Source organism: Mesoplodon densirostris, chromosome 6 (assembly GCF_025265405.1).
Source record: "Mesoplodon densirostris isolate mMesDen1 chromosome 6, mMesDen1 primary haplotype, whole genome shotgun sequence".
Taxonomy (NCBI): domain Eukaryota; kingdom Metazoa; phylum Chordata; class Mammalia; order Artiodactyla; family Ziphiidae; genus Mesoplodon; species Mesoplodon densirostris.
Genome location: NC_082666.1, coordinates 17785443 through 17809446, shown reverse-complemented (window position 1 = coordinate 17809446; position 24004 = coordinate 17785443). Strand labels below are relative to the sequence as shown.

At 46.8% G+C, this 24004-nt stretch overlaps 2 protein-coding genes across 10 annotated transcripts in view; one reads left to right on the top strand and one right to left on the bottom strand.

Annotated features, from left to right (window-relative positions):
• The window catches only part of ASTN2 (astrotactin 2), a 927905-nt gene that overhangs the window by 216758 nt on the left and 687143 nt on the right, over positions 1-24004 (bottom strand). The window lies entirely within an intron of this gene.
• TRIM32 (tripartite motif containing 32) lies at positions 632-13205 on the top strand. 6 transcript variants are annotated; one of them, XM_060101919.1, is made up of 2 exons: positions 632-697; positions 8695-13205. In XM_060101919.1, exon 2 carries the CDS (start codon positions 8774-8776, stop codon positions 10733-10735), a length of 1962 nt encoding a protein of 653 aa, XP_059957902.1. In that variant the 5' UTR covers positions 632-697; positions 8695-8773; the 3' UTR covers positions 10736-13205. The 6 variants fall into 6 exon arrangements, with proteins under 6 accessions (XP_059957902.1, XP_059957903.1, XP_059957906.1 ...); XM_060101920.1 differs by having other exon boundaries at positions 638-697; positions 8692-13205; XM_060101923.1 differs by lacking the exon at positions 632-697 and adding an exon at positions 907-993 and having other exon boundaries at positions 8692-13205.

The following is a 24004-nucleotide window of genomic DNA, read 5'->3' as shown; positions in this document are numbered from 1 at the left end:
CGCAAACGAGACTTGGCTTTGGGTTCCTGGGTAGCTTCTACAGAGGATGTAGAGTGTGCTCTCCTATCTACCTCTGCTGTCGGCCTCCCAGCTGAGTAGGAGTAAGAATCCTTCACGAGAGCAATTTGTTCATCAGATAAGCTTATCTCTAGGCTGCTGCGGTGTGTCACAGGGAGAACTGAGGGGCCCGAGGAGCTACCTTCTCAAGCGCGTCCAGGTTCTGTGCTTGCCCCAGAGTGGATGTTGTATTGTCTCCTTGGCCCATTTCTCAGATGGCAAAGCTGAGGTGGAGCGAGGCCTTTCTGAGGGGTGCCAAGGCTTGGCTGAGGAACACTCCTGGAGGCCATGGTTTAGCAAAGGGGTTGACACAGATTGGGGTCAGACACGTGAGTTCTGGTTTAGCTCCCGACTTGCTGAGTGAACTTGGGCCTCAGTTTCTTTAACCGTACAACGGGGACAGAAAGCTGAACTACGTGTTCCCCAGACACCTCGTTCTTTCCAGAGGGCTCGCCGCGGGCCGCGAGCTCGGGCCCCGCTGCCTACAAGCCCCAGCATGCGTGGGGGGAGGCGGGGCGCAGGGACGGACAGGCGGCTCTGCGAATTGGCGCCCGCCAAGGGGCGCGCGTTGGCGCGTGCGCAGAGCGCGGCGGGCGGGTGGGCTGGCAGCGGTGGACGCGTCGGAGCCGCGGGCGGTCAGGTAGGGGGCGGGATGGACGGTGGGGGACGCGGGACCGAGGCCGGAGTCGCGGGCGGTGGCTGACGAGCGGCGCGGGGGGCTGTGCCGGCGTGCAGCGGCCGGTCCACGCCAGAATGGCAGGGTCTGGGGGACCGGATCTGAGGAGTGGGACCGGGGTGGGGGTGGGGCTGCGCGGGGGCAGGCTCGGGAGGCGGCGGGGCTCCGAGACGGGGCTGAGGAGCTCGGAGCAAATGCGGCCGGGAGGGGAGAGAGGGACTCTGAGAAGAGTCGTGGTGCAGCATCTCGGGAGGTATGAGGTAATGTGGGGCCCTGGGGAGAGACGGGTGCAGCATCTGGGAGACGGGAGGGGATCTGAAGGCCCTCGAGGGACCAGGGGTGCAGAATCTCGGAAATATGAAGGAATGGTGGAGCCTTGGTGAGGTTTGGGGTGCAGAATCTCAGGAGGCTTGAGGGAGTCTGGGGGCACTAGGCTTTGGGGCGGGGGGCGAGATCTGAGGTCAGAGGGAGCAGGGTCCGGGGCTATCCTCATGGCTGAGGAGGAAGCGTTTTCCCGAGTGGAATCTGGGGAAGAATGAGGGGCTGAGTTCGTGCGGGAAGCAGTATCTGGTCGGCAAAGAGAAGAGACCTGCCTAAGGTTTGAAGCGACAGAAGACACGGGTGGGCAAAAGAGGAAGGAGCAGGGCTTGAGGGCGGGGCAGGATTCCTGATGGCATGCAGGGGGTGGAGGCTCCGCTTGAGGGCGGGCACACATCTGAGGTGTGGGACTGGGGTGTTCAACTGTGATGCAGGGCTGAAGGCTGCAGAGGTTTGGAAACAGATTAAAGGATCTGTGTCAGGGGGATTCAGGGCACGAGTGAGCAGCTGGTGAGGCTGGCAGGGTAGAGCCCGAAAGGCTGGAATTCTGTATTGTAGGCGAGTTGGGAATGGGATTTAGGAAGGGTTGAACGGTGGGGTGGAGAGGTACTGATGGGACTGTACAATTAAGAGACTGAATAGAGTCGTGGATGGGTGTCTAGGGCCGCTGAAGGAATTTTCCTGAAGTCTCTGCATGGGAAGCAAAGGGAGTTCTGGGGATCCAAAGACCTGGAAGTAATGTATGAAACTGTATATGAGTGTATGAAGTTGAGCAGAGTTCAGGGGTCCAGCAAGAAAGTCGTAAGCCTTTGAGCTCAGGACTCCTGAAGGAGCCTGACTGCCTGTGAGGGGCAGAACCTCCCTCAATTATGAGCCAGAGATCCCTGACCATGAGGCAGCCGTGGTACGACCACTGACTCCACTCTGAACCCCAGACCTGCTGAAAGTGGTAGGCTTCGGGGGTGGGGTGGGGAAAGAGAGTGGTCAGTGGAATCATAAAGCAGGAGACTCTTCAAGGTCATCTGCCCAAGCCCCCCTTTGCCTGTCCCTTCAAGCTGTGGTGACAGCTAGTGTGTGAGACTTCCAGGGGATGAGTGGAACGTGATCTCACGTTCTTATTTTCCTTATCAGTGATATAAGTAGATTGGGTTAATCCCACATGAGGTGTTTGAACTGGGAGAGAGACAAGAAAAGGGCATCTCAGATGCATTGAGCATTTAGTCCTGGGCCAAATTCTAAAGAAATGGTTCCTAACTGGCAGTGGTTTTGCCCCCCCAGGGGACATCTGGCAAGGTCTGGAGCCATTTTTGGCTGTTATAGTTGGGGTGGGGAGGACTACTGGCCTCTCGTAGGTGACACCAGGGACGCTGTTAAGCACCCTACAGCACACGGAACAGTCCTCACAACAAAGAAGTATCGGGTCCAGAATGTCAGCATTGCCAAAGTTGAACTCTGCGCCAGAGTCAGATATCCTGGATTCCGATCTCGCTCTGTCTTGAATGAGTTACTTAACCTTCCTGTGCCTGGCTCTTCATCTGTAAAATGGGGTTAATAACAGGACCTACACCACAGATTATTGTGACGACTCAGTGAAGTAAATCAGAGTGCTTCATGTCTGGTGCATAGTAAATGCTCAACATTTAGTAATATTTCATTTTCATATCTACTTTCTTACTCGTTTTCATAACAGCCCTACTAAGTAGGTGCTACAATGTCCAGTTTTACACATAAGGAGACTAAGGCTTAGGCAGTGACTTGTCTAAGGTTCCACAGCTAGAGATGGCAAAGGTAGGTTCATATTCAGATCTCTGTAATCCTGTATATTCTCTCTTCCCTTGCTTTTTCTTTGCTGGGGCCTGCCTGGTCTTACTGTCTATCTCAGCTCATTCCCCTCTAATGAAAGGATGGCCCAGTGAGTATCGCTGAGTATCAGATTGAACTGTAAAGGGAATAAATCCATCTGACTAGGTAGGGAGTAGCCCTGGACTTTGTTCTTGATTTGCTCTTAGGCCAGGACCAGTGGGTAGATAAGGAGAGGACCTTGAGGTTAGCAGACAGGATGAGGTGCAGGAGACTAGAGGGTGAGGTACGGAGGCCATTGGTTTGAAAAAACACTTCATAGCAGGGACCGAGGCTGAAGGCATCCATACTCTGGAAAGTAACTCCTGTTCTGAGTGATCTCTTGTGGGCTTCTTTCCCTTAGAACAGAATGACAGCATTTGCTCCGTCAACTCCAGGACTAGCTATAGCATTGCTGAAACCAGCTCAGAAACATAGTAGGGCTGCATCAGAAGGCCAGAGACTTAGCTGGAATATCCACACACAGCCCTAAGGAAGACATGTAATGGAAATGGAATCACCCTGGGAATCAGAGGCTTAAAGTTCAAAATCTTTCCTCTGCTGCTAATTTACTAGGTGATCTTGGACAAGTACTTGCCCTTATCAGCTTCAATCTATTGAAAACACGAATAACTACCACTTATTGAGTGCTTATTGCGTGCATTATCTCAGTGAATCCTGCCAATGATCCTGCTAATAATCTAGGTGCTATTCTACATTTTACAGATGAGAAAACTAATAGGTTAAATGACTTACCCAAGTCTCCATAGCAAGTTGCAAAGCAGGGATGTGAGCCCAGATCTGTCTGACTCGTAAGTTACATTATACTAGTTTTAGTAGGAAGGCTTTTTCGATACTTAAGAGCCCATACACTCATGTCTGGAGAGTGCTTGGTGGTCAAAAGTTTACAAGGCCCTTGAGGTGGACCATTGTCCACGCACACGGATGTGCTGCCTCTTTGACACTACGACCTCCATTAGGTTCTTCTAGTGGAACAATCAGATTAGAAATCCATTCCCAGGTACCTTTACCAGCCTCTCAACCAGAGTGCCTAGAGCTAATGGTAGCCTCATCAGCTAGGAAACCATAATACCTCTTTTGCGTGGCTGTGGTTTTATGGCTGGGAGTTGACATACCTGGATTTGAATCTCACTTCTACTACTTTGCAGCTTTGAGACCTTGGACAGGTTGCTTTTCTTTGAGCCTAGTTTCCTTATTTATAAAGAGGAATAAAACATACTTCACGTAGTTATTATGAGAAGAAGAGGTAATGTGTAAAAGGTGCCTGACGTTCAGTAAATGGCAGTTTTATGAGAGGTAGCAATTATGAGAGGATGGTGAGGCTGGAAGGGGACTGAGTATTGCTTTGCCAAATTTCCTTGAACCTAAGCAGCTCCCACTGGTCTCCCCCAAATTCCCATCCCCTCTTGTACCTTTCCCAGGATCTGCTTCCTGATCCTTTAATCAAAAGCTCACGGTTCAATGTGCATATGCTGTATGCAGAGAAACAAACTGAGAGTAGGGTGGGTCGAGATCAGTTGGAAGTCCCCCGAGAAGACTGCTGATTTTCCCCTTGTCCTATATTCTTTGTGTCTCATTGGCAGCATTGCACATGTTTGTGGAAGATTCAGGGGATCCTTTCTAGGTCCTGCAGTTTTGGGGGAAGACAGAGAAGTGTTTTTTTTTTTGGTTTTTTCCAGCAAACTCTATTATTGATTTAGAGTTTTAGCTAAAGGTTTTTTTTCACTACAGACATGCCTTTCTGGGTTGTTTTGTGTGTCCCATAGTGGTACAGCTTTGGGGTCATGCCTGCATTTCCCGATGAGCCCCTACTTGCGGAGTTTATCTTAGCTGTTGGCAGGTACCTTAAATGCCCTGAGTAATGTAACATTAGGAATCCTCTCCCACACACAGAACTGGGTGAGTGTCAGATGAGGACCTCACTGACTTTCTTAAAGTCAGCCCTGTAGCCACTCCTGGAGAGTGACCATTGGTGGCAGGGAGATGGTTATGCACTTGCTTCGCATTCCACTCAAATGCTGGAGGAATAAACAAAGTTTAGAAAGCTGTCATGAAAGGAAATGTGATAAGCCTTGCGAAAAACCCAGTCAAACCAGGGGACTGTGAAAGAAGTAGGATGGACCTTTATGTCTTGTGAACGGAAATGTAGGTGCTGTTTCACATGTTTTCTAGTTTTTATGTGAACTCTGTTCCTGTCTGTTTTTGCTCAAAATTGTATCTCCAGTGTTTTCATGGGGCTGGACTCATAGTAGGTGCTCAGTAAAGATTGGTTGTTTAATTAATTTCTTAAAGTCCTGCAGTTTTGCTCATAGCTTAAGCCCCCCAAGGGGCTAACAGGTTTAGGGAACAGAGACATCTAGAGAACTATCCCATGGTGGGGATTCAACCACTGGATGGCAATTTGAAACCTTAGGTCATCTCTAATCCTTTGATTTTGAGAACAGATAAAACAATCTCCAGGGAAGGTTCAGAATTTTAATTTTTGAAGTGTATTATCTGATATCTTCGATACTGTCTGCCTTTTGAAAAGTGCCTGTTCATTCCTTCTCACTGGCTGGGTGGTCGCCACCACAACCACTGCTGCTGCTCCTGCTATTACTAAAATCTATTTTTTATTGCATAATTACTTTAATGCCCCTCTTGGTATTTTCTGAACAAGAGAAGTTGTGAATCCATTTGCCAGTTTCTAACATGGATATCTAGTGTCCTCAATCAAATTCCTTCAAAGCTGACAGGTTATTAATCTTTATGTGCCTTTATATGCCATAAAAGGAAAGATTCTTCATCCTTTCAAATGCAGCTTGTAAACTAAATGCTTTGTTGATACTAGTACTAGTTGTTATAATGTTAATACTGTTCCTGATTGTTACTAAAATTATGATAAATAGCAGTTTTTCATTGCATACCTACCAGTTTCCAGACTAAGCACTTTATATGGATTATTATCACAGTAACCGTTTTCTACAGTAAGAAATTATCATCACAGTAACTATAAAGTTAGTTATCTTCTATAAAGTAAGAAAACAGGTTTAGTGAGATTAAATAACTTGCTTCCTGTCCCACAACTTGTAAATGACATGCTGATTTGATCCCAGTTCTCTCTGACTTCAAGGTTCATGGGTTTTTGTTTTTGTTCTGCTACCCTTGTTATTTATGTCATAGACTGGGGAAAGCCTAGTGGTGCCAGAAGCAGCTAGATCAGGCTAGGGTATGACTACAGAATTTTCCTGAGTCTTACGGCAGCTGGAGCAAACACAGCTTAAGGGGTAGATTCTCACCTGAAGCTGAATCGGAGCTGGGCTAGTATCAGTATGGGGTGCGCAGTACTAATCATGAGATCAAAGAAATTGGTGGGGGTGGGCAGTAAGCTGAGGTGAGGGGTCAAGAGTTGACAGTACAAAGTGCACAACAGGAAATATGTTCAAAGTATCGGGAAGGCAGCCAAAATTGTAAATAACATGTTGGGGGTTCATTCTGATTGGTTTTAGATTTTATAGCTGGCAGAAAATGGGCAGCTAACTTAAAGACTTGGGATGATAAGACAATTCCTTTCACACGTACGTCTTTTCAAGGGAAACTGAGTTCAAATTGACTTTCCACCTGAATCCTTCTCGGTGTTAACAGTAATGATCAGCTGTATCCTTCTGCAAGAGAGGGGCTGTATCTGCCGTTCCCACAGCCTCAGACCTAGAAAAGGCCTGAACCATGTCTCCCATTTCTGCAACCTGGGAACACCACTTTCAGCGGAAGCCTAGCCTGATAGGCAGCTGCCTCCACACCTGACGCTTTATTGATGGGACGTCACGTTTCCTGGCAAAGCATGGCAGCTTTAGGAAAGGAATCCTTGACATTCTCTTTTGCCTCAGAGAGCCTAGTGAAGCTGCATACAGCTGAGATATTTTGGGGAATGGACGTGGGCATAGTAAATTCATTTTTTAAAGTGGATGGCTTAAACAGGGAGGCAGGAAGCTTTTTAATCGAAGGAGGTGGTATGATATTCCAGAAAACTGGAGAAAGAATTTGCTGGTATTTTTACAAGTTGGCAGACTTGTTTAATTAGCTGATCTGCAGTGCCAGTTCTGAGAAGAACAGATGTCCCTGTGCACTGTAAAGTAACATGCTCTGGATCCAGATACCAAATGTTGCCCTCAGTCTGTTGTCCCAGATGATGGAAGAGAGAACTGAAGCTATTGGTTTGGAATTGAGGAGGTTTGCATGGGTCCTGAGCTGAGGTTTCTATCAGTGTTTCTATATGACTGCAGCCAGACCCGTGACATGTAAGCATTCAGCGTTCACAGCTTAGTCACATGGATAGTCCCATGAGACCTTTTAGGTTCATGGTATGTGGTAACGTGTTATTTTGTTGAGGCATGGATCTGAGTCATAAGAGGTTGCCAGGCTGGTGTGTGGGAGTGGGTCACTCAGCTAATAGAGCAATCTAACCCACTCTAGAGCAGCTAAATCTCATGATTCTTAATTGTGGAGACAATTCTATGCTGTTAGGCAGCATTTCTCAGAGTATGGTAAGTGTTGTATGACGGGGAAAAAAAAAGCTTGAAGTAATGTTGGGTTAAATAAAGTTAAAGATATCTGCACTGCATGGTTCTACCATGTTTGCACCATGTGACCCTGAGCCAGTTTTTCTGAGCCTTAGCTTCCTCATCTGTAAAATAGGGTAATGAAAATAGTACTTACATCATAGGGTCATTATGAGTATTAAATGAGATTAAGTATGTGGAGCGTCTAGCGTGGTATCTAGCACATAGTAAGCACTACATGTATACTCTCTCCTTTCCAGTAGAAGGAAAGTGGGATTTCAGGGAGGTTGGATTGACTTTAGACAGACCGTGCATGTCTGCTCCAGAATATCTGTCAGACTGTGATACGAAGCTAAATATGGGGAAATTTGTAACACGTATCTCCGCGCTGACTCCCCTTCTTCTCTATGGGTGGAGAAAGAATTAATGACACTTGCAAAGCTTTTCTCAGCTTGCTGCATTGCCCCGAAAACCAAGCTAACTCCTCCTCCTTCTCGAAGGTTGACCATCTGCAGATCACAAGACTGCACAGGTGCAGCCGTAGGATTTGCCTTTAAGAAGGGCTGAATTTATCCTTGTGCCTCACCTTGCTAGATCTATTCATTCTTATTTTGGGTATAAACTGACATTGACATAAGGCTGCAGAGAGAGCACTGAGATCTCTGTGGTTCTACTTGGTGAGCATATGTGGATCGAGGAGGGTGGGAGGATTCATGGCAGGTACGGCTTGTAGGAGGGGGTATTTCAGGCCAAAACTAAGTCCCTGATAAGGGACTACCATTTCTCAAATCATCCGGGCTTGAGTCTTTGGCTGTCTTAGCGCTACCACTTCCCCACCCCAATCCCCTCAGCGAACAAATCTTAGTGATCGTACTTATGGAATATTGCTCACATGCATCTTCCTTCCATTTCCACCACCTGCTCCCTAGTTCAGGCTCCCTGTACCTTTCGCCAGGCAGTTTTGCCATAGCTTCCAAACCAGTTTCTCTGCCTTTTCCCCCACTGCATTCAAGCCTTGGTCCTATTAGTTCCCGGCTCCAAAACATGCATTGTTTCTCTGTGTTCATCGGAATGAAGTTCCAAGGTCTCGTTTTGGCTCTGAAGACTTCTCATAATCATTCCCCAGTTTATCTTTCCAAACCAGTCCGTGACTGAACTGAGTGATGGTAGCCATTCTCTGAATGTTTCTTGAGTGATTTAACTCGTAGAGGCAGTGGAATAATGGCTTCCTTTTCTCTTTAGCAGGATCCAGCCCTCTGGAGCATGAACACTAAGCTGTTCGGTCCTGGGCTGTGCTAGCAGAGGCCCCTTCAAAGCAACAGCAATGGCTGCGGCGGCAGCTTCTCACCTGAACCTGGATGCCCTGCGGGAAGTGCTGGAATGCCCCATCTGCATGGAGTCCTTCACGGAGGAGCAGCTGCGGCCCAAGCTCCTGCACTGCGGCCATACCATCTGCCGCCAGTGCCTGGAGAAGCTACTGGCCAGTAGCATCAACGGCGTCCGCTGTCCCTTTTGCAGCAAGATTACCCGCATAACCAGCCTGACCCAGCTGACGGACAACCTGACGGTGCTGAAGATCATTGACACGGCTGGGCTCAGTGAGGCCGTGGGGCTGCTCATGTGCCGGTCGTGCGGGCGGCGGCTGCCCCGGCAGTTCTGCCGAAGCTGCAGCGTGGTGTTGTGTGAGCCCTGCCGGGAGGCGGACCACCAGCCTCCTGGCCACTGTACGCTCCCTGTCAAAGAAGCAGCCGAGGAGCGGCGTCGGGACTTTGGAGAGAAGTTGGCCCGTCTGCGGGAGCTCATGGGGGAGCTGCAGCGCCGGAAGGTGGCCTTGGAAGGAGTCTCCAGGGACCTTCAGGCGAGGTACAAGGCAGTCCTCCAGGAGTACGGGCACGAGGAGCGCAGGGTCCAGGAGGAGCTGGCGCGCTCCCGGAAGTTCTTCACGGGCTCGCTGGCCGAGGTTGAGAAGTCCAACAGTCAGGTGGTAGAAGAGCAGAGCGACCTGCTCAACGTGGCCGAGGTGCAGGCTGTGTCTCGCTGTGACTACTTCCTGGCCAAGATCAAGCAGGCAGACGTAGCACTGCTGGAAGAGACAGCCGACGAGGAGGAGCCGGCGCTCACTGCCAGCCTGCCCCGGGAGCTCACCCTGCAGGACGTGGAGCTGCTCAAGGTCGGCCACGTCGGCCCCCTCCAAATCGGGCAGGCAGCTAGGAAGCCCCGGACGGTCAACATGGAAGACTCCTGGGCCGTGGAGGCTGCAGCCTCTGCTGCTGCCTCCTCCGTCACGTTTCGAGAGATGGACATGAGCCCCGAGGAAGTGGCTGCTAGCCCTAGGGCCTCGCCTGCTAAGCAGCGGGGCTCTGACACAGCCACCAGCATCCAGCCGTGCCTCTTTCTCAAGAAGATGGGGGCCAAAGGCAGCACTCCAGGCATGTTCAACCTTCCAGTCAGTCTCTACGTGACCGGTCAAGGCGAAGTGCTGGTTGCTGACCGGGGCAACTACCGTATACAAGTCTTCACCCGCAAAGGCTTTCTGAAGGAGATCCGCCGCAGCCCCAGCGGCATCGATAGCTTTGTGCTGAGCTTCCTTGGGGCTGACTTGCCCAATCTCACTCCTCTCTCAGTGGCCATGAACTGCCACGGGCTGATCGGTGTGACGGACAGCTATGACAACTCCCTCAAGGTATACACCCTGGATGGCCACTGCGTGGCCTGCCACAGGAGCCAGCTGAGCAAACCCTGGGGCATCACAGCCCTTCCATCTGGCCAGTTTGTGGTAACGGATGTGGAAGGTGGAAAGCTCTGGTGCTTCACTGTTGACCGAGGAGCAGGGGTGGTCAAATACAGCTGCCTCTGCAGTGCTGTGCGGCCCAAGTTTGTCACCTGTGACGCCGAAGGCACTGTCTACTTCACCCAGGGCCTGGGCCTCAATCTGGAGAATCGCCAGAACGAGCACCACCTGGAGGGTGGCTTCTCCATCGGCTCTGTGGGCCCTGACGGGCAGCTGGGCCGCCAGATTAGCCACTTCTTCTCGGAGAACGAGGATTTCCGCTGCATTGCTGGCATGTGTGTGGATGCCCGTGGTGATCTCATCGTGGCTGACAGTAGCCGCAAAGAAATTCTCCACTTTCCTAAGGGTGGGGGCTATAGCGTCCTGATTCGAGAGGGGCTCACCTGCCCAGTGGGCATCGCCCTCACACCTAAGGGGCAGCTGCTGGTCTTGGACTGTTGGGATCATTGCATCAAGATTTACAGCTACCATCTGAGAAGATACTCTACCCCTTAGGGGCTGGGAAATAGCAGTTTCTTCTGCTCCCCGAGCAACTTCCCTTCCCTGTTCCTTGGTTGTTGGCGGTACTGTAGTGTAGACCTGGCCTGTGTCCTGATTCCAGCTGGCTAGTCCTAGAAGTTTAGAAGCTCTGTCTTCTAGAGTTTTTCATCTGCATTATCTCCTCGCCTAGGTTTAGAGCTTTAACAGATGCATTACCCCAAATAGGACACACGATATGAGGTTAGCTGATGTTTCATTAGAACTTAGGCACTTCTAAGGCTTCAGCAGAGAGCCTCTTTCCCCTGAAATTTTGAAATTTTCCCGTGTATTGAACCCTAGTTGATGTTCCTCTCTTTTGGCTTTGATAACTCTGGTCCACTGTTTCCTTCCTTTTGTAACATGCTCCATCTGTGACACTTTCTCTTCAACTCTGCTGCGTTTAGTGTGCATGCATTTAGTGGGATCTACCCCACCTTTCAGTGACACTCCAGACATCATATTCCTGTGGCATGATGTCTCAGGTCTGACCACCTTTACCAGTGTGAAAGACCATTCATTTCGTGCCACCATGGGAGCTACACAGTCCCTTTGGGAAGCAATACCTCTTGGCTCTGGGGGTTTTGTGCCATCTTGGATTGGTCTGTAATTGGCAGATGTGACAGAGAATGGATTGACCCTCGTTGGTGTCGAAGCCTTTAGCCTGGAAATCGCTTGCATCTTAAAGGAGCATGTGGATTGGAATTATGCCAAAGCATAGGAAGTTGGAAATAAAAATAAATGCTAATATAGTCAGCAGACGTTCTTGAATAGTCTCTAGAGCGCATCATTTTTCATATTACCTCTCTCCACGGACCTGTGCTAGGAGTTGTCTGTGGAACTGTACAACACGGGCCAGGGCCAACAAAGTGGGGAGGTGGACACATCTCATTTTCATTGCTAAAGCAAAACGGTTTGGTCCTTATTCTGTATTTTCCTCAAGTCAGTGCGTAATATTTGGTTTGGGGATTTATTTCCATTCCTCTATCAAGCATTAACTAATTGATCATTGTTTCTTCATCTCTGGTATTCATGTCTTTTAATTAAATATGGAATTTGGGGTGTGAGGGGAGGGGTAAGTTGTACCTTGCTGCTTTGCTTCCATGTCTGACACTGCATTCTTTGAGAGTAGTACGAATCTACCTAGGTCAAAATGCAGCAAAAAGCACTATTATGTAAAGATAATCCAAAACTTCCTTCCACATACACGTGTACAGAATCAGCCCCCAAGGTCTATAGTCACCAGCACCCTGTTCTAAACTCAGCCTCCACCATCTGCTTTATCCTTATAATTACAGTTCAACAGAGGAAGAAACTTGTGCTTTTAGGAAGCCCAGAAGTGGGTGAGGAGGGACTTTGTGACAAGGTTCCTCAGGCTTTGGTGTTTACCAAGCGACATATCTTGTACTCTGGGTGCCGGGCTGATGGCAAGCCAAAAAACTATTACCTTGCTTTCGCAGACGCAAAATCTGCTAAGCCGAGAGACTCAAAATTGTTTTTTTGGTGGTGATGGTGGTGCTTTTTTGGCCTCTCTTGTGATAGCTGCCAAAGGATAGGAAAGGAGCTAATTAAAATGATGTTGAACTGGTCTGTCTGGTGCTTTTCACCTGGAGAAGGCCCCATGCTCTGATTATGAAATTGCATCCGATTTCTAAAGATTGTGGAATGGAGAGGAAATTGATCCAATTAAAAGTGCATCACAAATGACTCCACTAGTTGTTAGAACCACTTTATCTGTGGTAGCACCTGGAAGCAGGAGATCTATCTTTGCTGTCAGTGGGGGACTTGCTGAGGCAATAATGGTGGCCGAGGCCTTTGGCACAAGGTTTGCAGCAGAGAGATGGATGTAACATTGTGGGCTGGCTTGACGTAAATAACGCCAGGAAACCTCCAGCTGCCTATGCCTTTGGAAGGAAGTGCTGTTGCCATTCAGCATTTAGGTCTAACCCATCTCTGAACCACACTCATGCCTTGGCCTTCAAAATGCAGCAGGTATCTGCTGGCTCAGAATGGAAATAAATGTGGTCTGAATGTTTTTGTTCCTTTGATGTGAATATTTTAGGCTGTGCTGAGCACAGTCAATTTTTCAGTGATCTACCAAGTTGACTAAACTACAGAGTATAGCCTCAAGAAACTGATTTGCTCAATTATAGCAGTTTTTTGTGTTTTTGTTGTTTTCTCTTTTTAAGCAGTAATACCTTTATTCAGATAAAGTCTTACGTGCAAGTCAATTATGTAATAAATCAAAGTGCAGCTGCACTGGTTGAAGCAGGCTTGTGGGCCTGGAGAACAAGCTTATCCCCTCACCTAACCTGTGTACAATTGCAAAACTCGTGAAATCTATGGAACACTTTCTGAAATCCTGAGTGTAAACACAAGGAGTTTGTGTGGCTGCAAGTCAAATGCATATCTTTCCTATAAAAATAAAACCAGGATTTTCTTTTGGTGATTTACTCAGTTTACCTAGCTATAACTAAAATGCCACTGTGTATTTTCACAGAATATTAAGATTTAAATTTCATTTATTCATTCACTTGCTCATTAGACATATATGACATCTACTCTCTTTTATTAATAGCAGTAATTATATGAGTAATGAATGCAAAGATGACTTGGTCATGAACCCTGCAGTCAGGTAGCTTGTAGTCTGGCTGGAGAGAGAAGGAATGTAAAAAATAATACAAATATACAAAAGAATAAGATAAACGGTGCAAGATGGAAATAGAGTGCCAAGTGTTTAAGAAAAGACTGCTTCTAGTTGAGAGGATCTGGTTCCTGAAGGGCCTTGCAAGTAAAGGGAGTGTCATGAACACAGGTACAACATACCAGGGAAGAGTGAGAAGCTGGTGCCAGCAGGAAGTTCAGACCACAAGAGTGAGTGGGCATTAAAGCAATTCAAAGGTCAAAAGTGGTCCATTTCTCCATGACCCTTCAAATAACAATGCAAGTGGTTCTCTTTTTCCTGTCCTAAGCCATATCATTTACTCCAGTCAGTAATCATGGCTCAAGGAGGCTTCATTCTTAGGGAACTGGTAGGGTATGAATCAGAATCTCCTTGGAGACCTGAGGGAGACCAAGGTGGAGGAAGATGGTGTAGTTTGAAAGTACACCTCCCCGCCCCCGCCCCCGCCCCAATATTCTAACATACCTCCTTACTGGGAATGCCTGATGACATTGTCTCAGAAAAAAAAAAAAAAATAAAATAAAATCCTGAAATAATATCCAGTTGCTCCCCCTCAAAAGCCTAAGCCAAATGAGTTCTGCAATTGCAGCGACATAACTTTGTACTAGAGTCTTACTGCCTTTTTGATGTTTGATGTTGACAGCTTTCAAAACCACCATTCTCTCTTTATCTTCTGCCCTGTATCTGGACATGCTGCTAAGAAAGTTCAAGTACTTCCACCTTTAGTGCCCGTGGGAAGTCCCAACCACACAAGTCCTAGCCCCTGCATGGGAATCCTCACCCCAGCCCCAGCTTCAAGACACCATAAAAACCAATGTGGCCTCCTTTTCCTGCTCTCAAGCTATTTCTGGACCTGCTTGGTAGCCCACATGGCTCTTGCCAAAAACCCTCATCATGTGAATTAGAAATCTTTTCGTACCTACTTGGTGGATATATAGCATCATCAGTCTCAACATCTGAACCAAGTTTTGGGTGGGTGCCCCTCTTCTCTGTGGGATAACCACACACCTGGCACAATAAGCAGTGTTAGGCAATGACCACCATCCCAGGGGCTCTCTATTCTCTTGCTTTGGTTTGCTAACTGGCTATAGCTTTTTTGAGGCACTGCCTGCTGGCAACCTTGTGCTTTAAGCTGTGCAGGCTGTGCTGCATCTGCTGAGCCCTACCACGCCTCTCTTATAGGTTTAACTGAACTGAGTTGGAAGATACGATAATTGGCATTAAGGGGCAAGAGCAAAGTGGCCCTGGGTCATGTGTCTTGGTCCAGATCTATCTGTGTCTCAGATGGAATCATGTGTCTAGATTCCAGCACAAGCTGTGACTTCAGGGGAATGACCCTTGCCCTGTGACTACTGGTTGGTTGTCTCAACCAGGCATTGCCCCCATTCTATAAAGTGCTCAGGGAAATACCGATACCTTATGCAATCTATGGGTCTGTTGGTGGTGGTTCACGTGCAGGAAGAGCAGTCACCACGTGGAACGTGTGGTCTACACTCTAAAAGCAGATGGCTCATTAGGACTCTACAAAATGTCTTTGCTGCTGCTATGTCACTGTTGGCCAAAACAAAAGATCCTGATCTTCAGGGTTATAGAGAAGAGCATCCATGGTTCCCTTGTGGCACAGCTGAGGGGTTAATTCAAATTCAGTTTAAGCCCAGGATCCTTAAACCCTATGAAGGTTATTGCCATGAGGGAGACCCTAATCCTGATGACACAGATTTGCAACTCTGGAGGAAGAAGCTTATGAGTAGGGTAGCGAGGACTCTCCCCGGCCCCTCGCCACAAAACTATATACAGTAACCACCAAAAGAAAAACAAACAAACAAACAGTGAATACAGGAGGAGGAAACAAACAAAAAACTCAAATAGAGGTCACAATTTGACCCAATTAGAATTCCAAAATTTACTAAAAGAATTTATACAAAAAAAAGTTCGAAGATTGCTAATTGGTTTTGGCGCCTCGACAACCTATAAACTCTGAACTAGCTTTTAACATCAGCTGAAATGCACTAATTACCAAACTTTCACGGCTTTAATCAATACTGGGGCTCACATTAGATTTACATGTGGGAATTCCCCTAAATTTAAACAAGGTATGCCCCATAATCTAAAGGGAGTTACTAAGGACATTTCAGGATATGTAAGGAAGACAAATAGGTATACCTCACCTTAATCATCAGAACTAATGCCTTGCCTAAATTTCCCATGGCCATAACACTCATTACCTTGAAATACTCCATGCTGAGTATGGATGCTCTGACCCAATGAGTAATAAATTAAAATCGAATGAAGTTTTGGTACTTATACTAGGCTTACCAAAATGGGACCACATGGACCCTGCCCTCCCCCATTAGTTAAAATAGTTAATATGGCCCACATTAAACAGAACCTTTGAGGTTTAAAATCCATATACAAGACCTATTTAGAAAAAGTGTGATTATCCCCACGGCTTCATTATTTAACAGCCTAGTTTACCCTGTTCTTAAACCTGAATGAAACCTCACAATGGATTACTGCAACCTTAATGCTGAGGCCCCCCACCCATTAATGCTTCCATACCAAGTACTGAAATAATAAATTCCATCCAATCAATAACTGTTTAATACTTTGCACTCATAGACTTGGCTAATATGTCATGTTCAGTGCCTATTTCAACAGCCTCTCACACATAGTTTGCCTTCAACTTCAAAGGGACACAATCCCCCTTTACCTGGCTACCCATGCGGTACCTCAACAGCCATGCCTTCACACACAATCTTTACAGACAAGATCTTAATGCAAACAACTTTCTCCAAGAGCACGGTAATACCATCACACTGATCACACCCTCTTCCAAAGACATTAATTTGGCATGCTCCTTGAGGACATACAAACATTCACAAAATAACTCACAAAAAGGGACGGGCCATTGCCCTATGTTAAAAAAAAATTCTGACTCCATATCTGATACTTGATCTCTGCCAGCTTTCAAACCCCGCTACTCTCCCTTCCCCACTGGCCCCCTCACCTGGGCAAGCCTAAGTGCTCCCACCTTTGGTGCCAGAGGGAAGTTCAAGCCATGCAAGCCTCAGCCAGCATATGGAACCCACTCCAAGCCCACTCCACCCCCCTTGCCATTATATAAAAGCCAAGCCAGGCTCTTTTCCTTGCTCTCTCACGCCATTTTTGGACCTGCTTGAGAGCCATCTTTGCTCTCCCCAGAAAGCTCCATTACATGAGTGACAAAGCTTTTAAAATCCTCTTGATGTGTGTGTGTAGCATCATCCGTTTCATCATCTGAACCAAATAATGGCTGGGAGTCCATCCCCCTACTTCAGAGTGACAACAAATGTTTAGAGTTAAATATTAAAAACAACGTCATAATATGATAAACAAAAAATTTGTATAATTTTAATTTCTGAGCAACCACATGAATAAAACCATGTGCTTTTGTGAAATGACATTGAATATTTACACTTAAAAATAATAACTCTCTAAATCTCTCAGGCCCAAGAATCTGAAACTTGTTTGACAAATTTAATAACTCTGTAAAAATGTTAGAAATAAAGTTAAATTAAAAATATTATACTCAAAGAGTAGAGAGGGAGCAGGCATGTGTGTTACCTCACCTGATCCATGACTCTGGGGCTGGATCTAGGAGAATAAAACTTTCATTGGAAAGAGAAAGACAAATACCATATGCTAACACATATATATGGAATTTAAGAAAAAAAAATGTCATGAAGAACCTAGGGGTAAAACAGGAATAAAGACACAGACCTACTTGAGAATGGACTTGAGGATATGGGGTGGGGGAAGGGTAAGCTGTGACAAAGCGAGAGAGAGGCATGGACATATATACACTACCAAACATAGGGTAGATAGCTAGTGGGAAGCAGCCGCATAGCACAGGGAGATCAGCTCGGCGCTTTGTGACCGCCTGGAGGGGTGGGATAGGGAGGGTGGGAGGGGCGGAGACGCAAGAGGGAAGAGATGGGGGAACAGATGTATATGTATAACTGATTCACTTTGTTATAAAGCAGAAACTAATATACCATTGTGAAGCAATTATACTCTAATAAAGTTGTAAAAAAATACTAAAAAAAAACCTTTCATTGGTTGATACCCTGGAAGAAATGTACGATGCACATACAAATGGCACATATACCCTGGATCTTCCAAAAAGGTTAATTAATTGTTAGCTAAATGAAAGGTGCAAATGATAAAGGAAAAAAATCTAAAAGTATGTATTCTTCTCTTCTGCTCTGGTGACCATTGCCACATAGGCCTGCTTTTCTCCTCAATGAAATGGGGATATTAACTCCAGCCTACTTAATATGTACCAGGACTACTCTTAATGTCCCGTAGACTTTTTAAAATTTTTATTGGACAATAGTTGCTTTATAATGTTGTGTTAGTTTCTACTGTACAGCAAAGTGAATCAGCTCTACATATACATCCCCTCTTTTTTGGATTTCCTTCCCATTTAGGTCACTGCAGAGCACTGAGTAGAGTTCCCTGTGCTGTACAGTAGGTTCTCAGCAATCCCACTACTGGGCATATACCCAGAGAAAACCATCATTCAGAAAGATGCATGCACCCCAACGTTCACTGCAGCACTACTGACAATAGCCAGGACACGGAAACAACCTAAGTGTCCATCAACAGAGGAATGGACAAAGAAGATGTTGTACATATACACAATGGAATATTACTCAGCCATAAAAAGGAATGAAGTTGGGTCATTTGTAGAGACATGGATGGACCTAGACCCTGTCATATAGGGTGAAATATGTCCCATACATCTTACACAAGTAAAAGGTGGCCTAAAATGGGCAGCCTGGACAGCCTCTCTCTGAATGAGATAAAGCCTCTCTAAATAAAACATCAGAAACAATACTGGGTGTGGTAGGGGGAAAAGCAGCTCCCTAAGGAAACAAGTTACAAAAGAGGAACTTTATTTTTATGCTGGGAGATGTTGTTTTCTTCCTATGAATTCAATGACCTATGAAACTAGGTCTCAAACCTGCATTTTTCAGCTCTTACTTTCCTTTTGACTGGTATATATGCAGTTGCCCACTTTATACTGCCAGTTGGCGTGCCAACTGTGGGCTGGTGTGTTCAATGAAGATATCCCTTAGAAAACTTACACTCAGCATATTTAAGACAACTCAGCTCTCTCATACCTGCTGTTCTGCTACTGTTCCATTTAAGGAACACAAGCATCGACTCGGGCATGTAGGCCCGAAACTTTGGCACCATTTCTAATCACTTCCCTCACCTCTCACCTCCCACCTCCCACTATACAATCATAAAGTTCTCATCCTACTAGCAGCTTAATATTTTTCACATCCCTTTATTCTTTTCTTCATTCTCATAACTATGAAAATTTAAGCTCCTACTAACCTTAAGTTTAAGCTCTTGAAACACTGTTACAACTTCCTAACTGATCTTCTTAAATCTAATCTAGCATCCTACCTACTACACTTCCTGCCACCCCAAATCAAGCCCAATCCCACACCAGCCAGAGTCAGATTTAAAATGTAAGCGCTAATAATATTACATAAAACATTTAAATGACTTTAAAATGCTCCTGGTAAAAGGAAAAATTCCTAAACACGGTCTACATGTCCAGTGGGATTTTATTCCCACCTATTTATCTTTCTAGATTTATCTCACCACTGCTTCCATCCCTCTCTAGGCCGTTTTAGTCCTTGCTTTTATGCTACCTAAAACACTTTCCCTCTCCCTACCCACCAGTGTCTCCTAAATCTTTCCTCTTCCGGGTCTTCTGAGGTGTCCACTACACAGTTTGAGTCAGGTATCCACACCACCTTTTGTGTTTCTGCCTTCTAGCACTGACACATTGCATTGTGATTTCCTTGTTGCCTACCCCTCTCTAAGGCTACACTGAGCTCTGTGAAGGCAGAGCGACTTTTAATTTGCCACTGCATCTGCAGCATCTAGTGCGGTACCTGAAACAAAGCAGGCACTAAAACAGTTGCTGGATAAAACCAGGGCAGGGGGTCAGCTTAGCTCATATGTTGATACACATGAACACTCTGGGTCACATTTATAGCACCAGCTGATTATGCCACCTGCTCCTCCCACCAGCTGCCTCGCTGAATCACTGAGTGTTAGTTGCAATAGAAAAACGGGATGTGGTTGAAAGCTGGGAGGAGTGGTTCCCTCAGATTTCACTTTCCTTAGAGAATCTTCTCAGCTATAAAATAATTAAAAGTTGTGTTCCTTTCTGGAAATTCAACCCAAGCTTTGTCTTGGTGCAAAGTCACCAGTGCTTCCAAAGAAGGCTCAGAAAGACACCTTCGATTGTGTGGTATGTAAATGATATCTCAATAAAGCTGTTAACAAACAAAAAAGATGTACCTTTGAACACATGGTCCCTTGAATTGCCTCCCAACACACTTTCTTTGATGGGGAAGAGAGAAGAAGGAACTAGTTCGAGTCCTAATCCTGTCACTAATGTATAATTCCTTTGAGCAAGTTGCTTATTCTCCCTGGGACTCCATTTCATTATCTATATTAATAGAGTTATTAAATTAAGGATTTTTTCAGTTGTAAATGTCAGTGATTCTGGTGCCCCAGACCTTAGGGACTTCTTGAGCCAAGAACTCCAAAAGGAGTCTTCCATCTCCCTGGACACCTGTGGAATGGGAGGGGCCAGAAGTGCGGATCCCAAGGACCCTAAGGAGGCACCCCTGGGGCACAGAGCTGGTGTGTCGGATGAAGACAGCCAAGGCCAGCTCCAACCCAATGGATCACTGGTCAAGTCCGCCTCTAAGGCCTGCCTCAAAGCCTTCACCCTGACCCAGAGCCAAGGTGTTGCTGGGAAACAAGAATCTGGAGCCAGCGGGCCGACATCATGCAGGCTGGAACCAGGTTGGTCTATCTGCCTCTTTTCTCACACTTCCTGACCAAGTACTTCTAATTGCTTCGGAGGAAGAGAAAGGCCTCTCAGAGAGAACACACTTGCTGGAGTGCCCATTGTGGTTAAATAATAGGAAAAAGTAAGTGGTGAGAGGACTGGAGTGAGAAAGGATGGAAGAAAGAGACGGCAAGAGAGAGTACCTTTTACCACCTATGTACCTTGGGATTACGTATCTTACCCACTCTGAGTCTCAGTTTCCCAGGCATAAAGATACCAGCTTTAGAGGCCTGTTTGGAGGATTAAATGAGATCATGTATGTGAAGTGCCAGCGACTCTCCTGCCATATAGTGGTTCTCAGTACATGGCTTTGGTCATTACAGGGGGGCAGTAGTGTATGTGGACTTTGGAGTCGGACAGTCCTGGGGTAGAATCCTGCCTCTGTCTATTACCAAGCCACATGACCTTGAGCACATGAGTTTTCTCATTTAGAAGATAAGGATAATAACCTGGACCTCACAGGGATTTTACAAACACAGTGTGAGATCGTGTGATTAATTGTTTCATAGGAGAAACAGAAAACAAGTCAGTCATTGCTGCCCACTCCTCCGTCACCCGGCCCCCGCCCTCCCCCTACACACCCCTACACATTCTGGACCACTATAAGCTTGGTGTTCGGCTGTGCAAACACGCTCCCCTGTGCTGCACCGCTGGGCTCCAGGCTGTGCTTTTTGATAACTCTGCCTTCTATTCCCACCTCCAGGCTCAGGCAGGACTAAAATTCACAAGCTGGCAGATCAACAGGAGACAAACAGCCATGGTGTTAGAAGGTCTGGCAGGAAGAAGGCTTATATCTTAGGCTGCTGTGGTCAGGGCTGCAAAGAGCTACCATCATTCTGCTTTTTGTTTAGTAATAAGCATCATCACTAGCTTGATTGTGTCTCACCGTAATAAATGATAATAATACTAGCTAGCATTTCCTGAGCACTTCTTATATGTCAGGTGCAGCGATAATCACTTTACCACCATGGATGCTTTTAATTCTCATAAGAATACCGTGAGGCAAGCATGATGAGGCCCATTTTAAAGATAAAAGGACTGAGGCTCAGAAAACCCTAAGTCACACCTGGCACATGGGATGGATGACTCACACACAGCCTGATTTGTATGCTGTTATTTGTTGAAAGGTAACCTCTGATAAGGAGCGGGTAAGAATGACAGATTTCATGTTGAGTTCCTACTATGGGCCGATGAATCATGTGATCTCGTATCATCTTCATAGCAACCCTCAAAGGTCCAGATGTTTTTCCAACGATTCCTCTGGTACCTCCCCTACCGGTCCCTTGTTTTCATGTAATTTTAGGCATTTGGAGATTCAGCCTCTCCTATTTGTGAGAGTTCTCTGCTGTGGACAGAGCCAATGGCAGAGGCGCAAGGACATACAAAGCTCTAACAAAGAAGCCAATGGCAACCTTCAGGAATGCCGGAGGGGATTCAGGCACTATTGCTCCCAACTGCTCTGGGAGGACTCAGCACCTGCCAGGCTGCCCCACACACCCAGCCTGCGTCTTGCCTGTGCGATCCCTCTCCACCTCCCGAGATGGCAAATGCCCTCACCCCCCAGGGCTCGGCTTAGAATCTTCTCCAGGGAAATTCCCAGCTCATCCCACGTGGTTAGGGGCCCACCTCCCCACCTTGTCTCCTCCACTCCTGGCCCTACACCACCACACAGACACACACACACACACACACGCCTTATACCTCCCTATCACAGCATGTATCCAAAGGGTCGTAATCATCTGTTCACCTGCTGAAAATCTTTCCCATTTGACTGTGGGCTCTTTGAGTGCAGAGAGCATGTCTCATTCACCTGGGCATCCTCAGCACCGGACACAGGCCCTGGCATATACTAGGGGCTCAGAGCACTGTCGTGGAAAGTTGGGGGCTGAGAAGGGACCAAGGGAACGTGTGAGACAGGGGAGGGGAGGCGCCCTGTGGTGTGAATCTGTGTGGGAGGCTGCCCTCAGGGTGGAAAGTTCGACCTGCTAATAATGACCTGGGAAGGCAAAAGCTTCCATCTGGGTATCTGCGTTCCCTCCAGACCATTTCGTTCTCAGAAGGGGGCTGAAGGCAGAGAGAAAACAAAAGCCCCATATTCATCTCCAGGGAAATGCCACATTCTTAGAGCAAGACTGATGCGAGCGAAAGGTCCTGTCTAAAATCCTCCTCCCGGAGTCCCTGTGAGACCTTCCTGGGAATGGGACTGTGATAGGGGAACAAGCGTGGTCTGGCCCCAGTCTGAAGAGAATCAAGGTAGCTACTTTACAAGAGTGTCAATCTCTGAATGTGTCCCCTAACTAGGACAATGGGGACAGTCTCCAGTGGTTCAGGAAATGATGTTATTTGTGCATGTGTTCTTGTGTGTGCAGGAACTCTGAAATAAGAAAATGGGCATGCTGCTAGATGAATGGCTCCGTGATCTATGAGCATGTGGGGGGGCTTTGGCAACTAGGAATCTTTGAATTTGCTGTAGGTTTTCAGGTGAAGAAAGACCAAATTATGCCTCTAGCTGGTTATTAAATTTCCCCCTTTGCAGCGGCAGGTCCTAATGGATTACCTAAACTGACCTCAACTTTCCCATCTGTAGAGTGGGAATAGCTAACCTAGACGGGGATGGAAAACACCTTACACATGAGTCACCATTTCTTACTCTCACATTCACGACAGATACCGCTAAGCGATTCGACCCCACCAAGCCTGGTCCTGACCCAGAATCTCTTTCAGTGAAGTATTCCAGGCAGCATTTCACTACCATTTGATCATAACTGATACATAAGGGAAACTCAGGTCTGGCTAGATGATTGCTAAGGCCTCTCTCAGCCCTGATGTTTTAGGGTTTGGCTTTACCTTATAACATTGCTCCTAAGTTACGCTAGAGAAGCATGTTGTGCAGAGGGGTGAATAAAGAGAGTACTTCCACCCCTGCCTGAGCTGAGGGACTGAACTCCGAGTCTCAGCTTTCCCCGGTTCTTTCAACTGTGGATAAGAGAGACAGAACAGGAAAGCAAACAGTTCCCCTGGGTCTGATGCCAACATCTGAAGAGGTTTCTGAGGCTGCTGTGATAGAGGTGGACAAGCAAGGTCTTTGTGCTGAAAGCGGCCTGTGTTCAAACCCCTGCTCTGCCAAGTTCCCTGGGGTGAACTCCCGTAAATCATCTCCCCCGTCTGAGCCTCAGTTTCCTCAAGCGTGAAACGCAGATAATGATGCCTACCTTACAGGCTGGTTGTGAGGAGTAAATTGGATGAAATAATGTATGTGGAAGTGCTTTGTGAGATGCACTGTGCTGAGCACAAGCGGAGGATTATTATTCTTGGGACGTACCAATAGGAAAAATACTAGGGTGTTCCGTTCCAGATGGACTCAATCTAAACCGGGGAACAAATGCTTTCTTTTGGTAATTTCATCTGTAGAAACAGCAGTCTCGTGGGCCTATTTGTGTTTAATGAACCACATCCTGTATCATCTTTTTGCATGGTTCCGAGGAGAAATAAGTTGGCTGTCTCCTTTGGCGTGCCGCAGGCTCGAGAGTGTCCAGGTCGTATTTAACGTCCTCCTGTCCTCTCCAAGAAAAAACACCCGCCCAGAGCTAGACCTATCCTACAAACAGCTGCACGGAGGCCAAGGGGCCAGGGGGCAGGC

Coding starts and splice junctions, on each gene's coding strand:
- TRIM32 (XM_060101919.1), top strand. CDS start 8,774: ATGGCTGCGGCGGCAGCTTCTCACCTGAACCTGGATGCCCTGCGGGAA.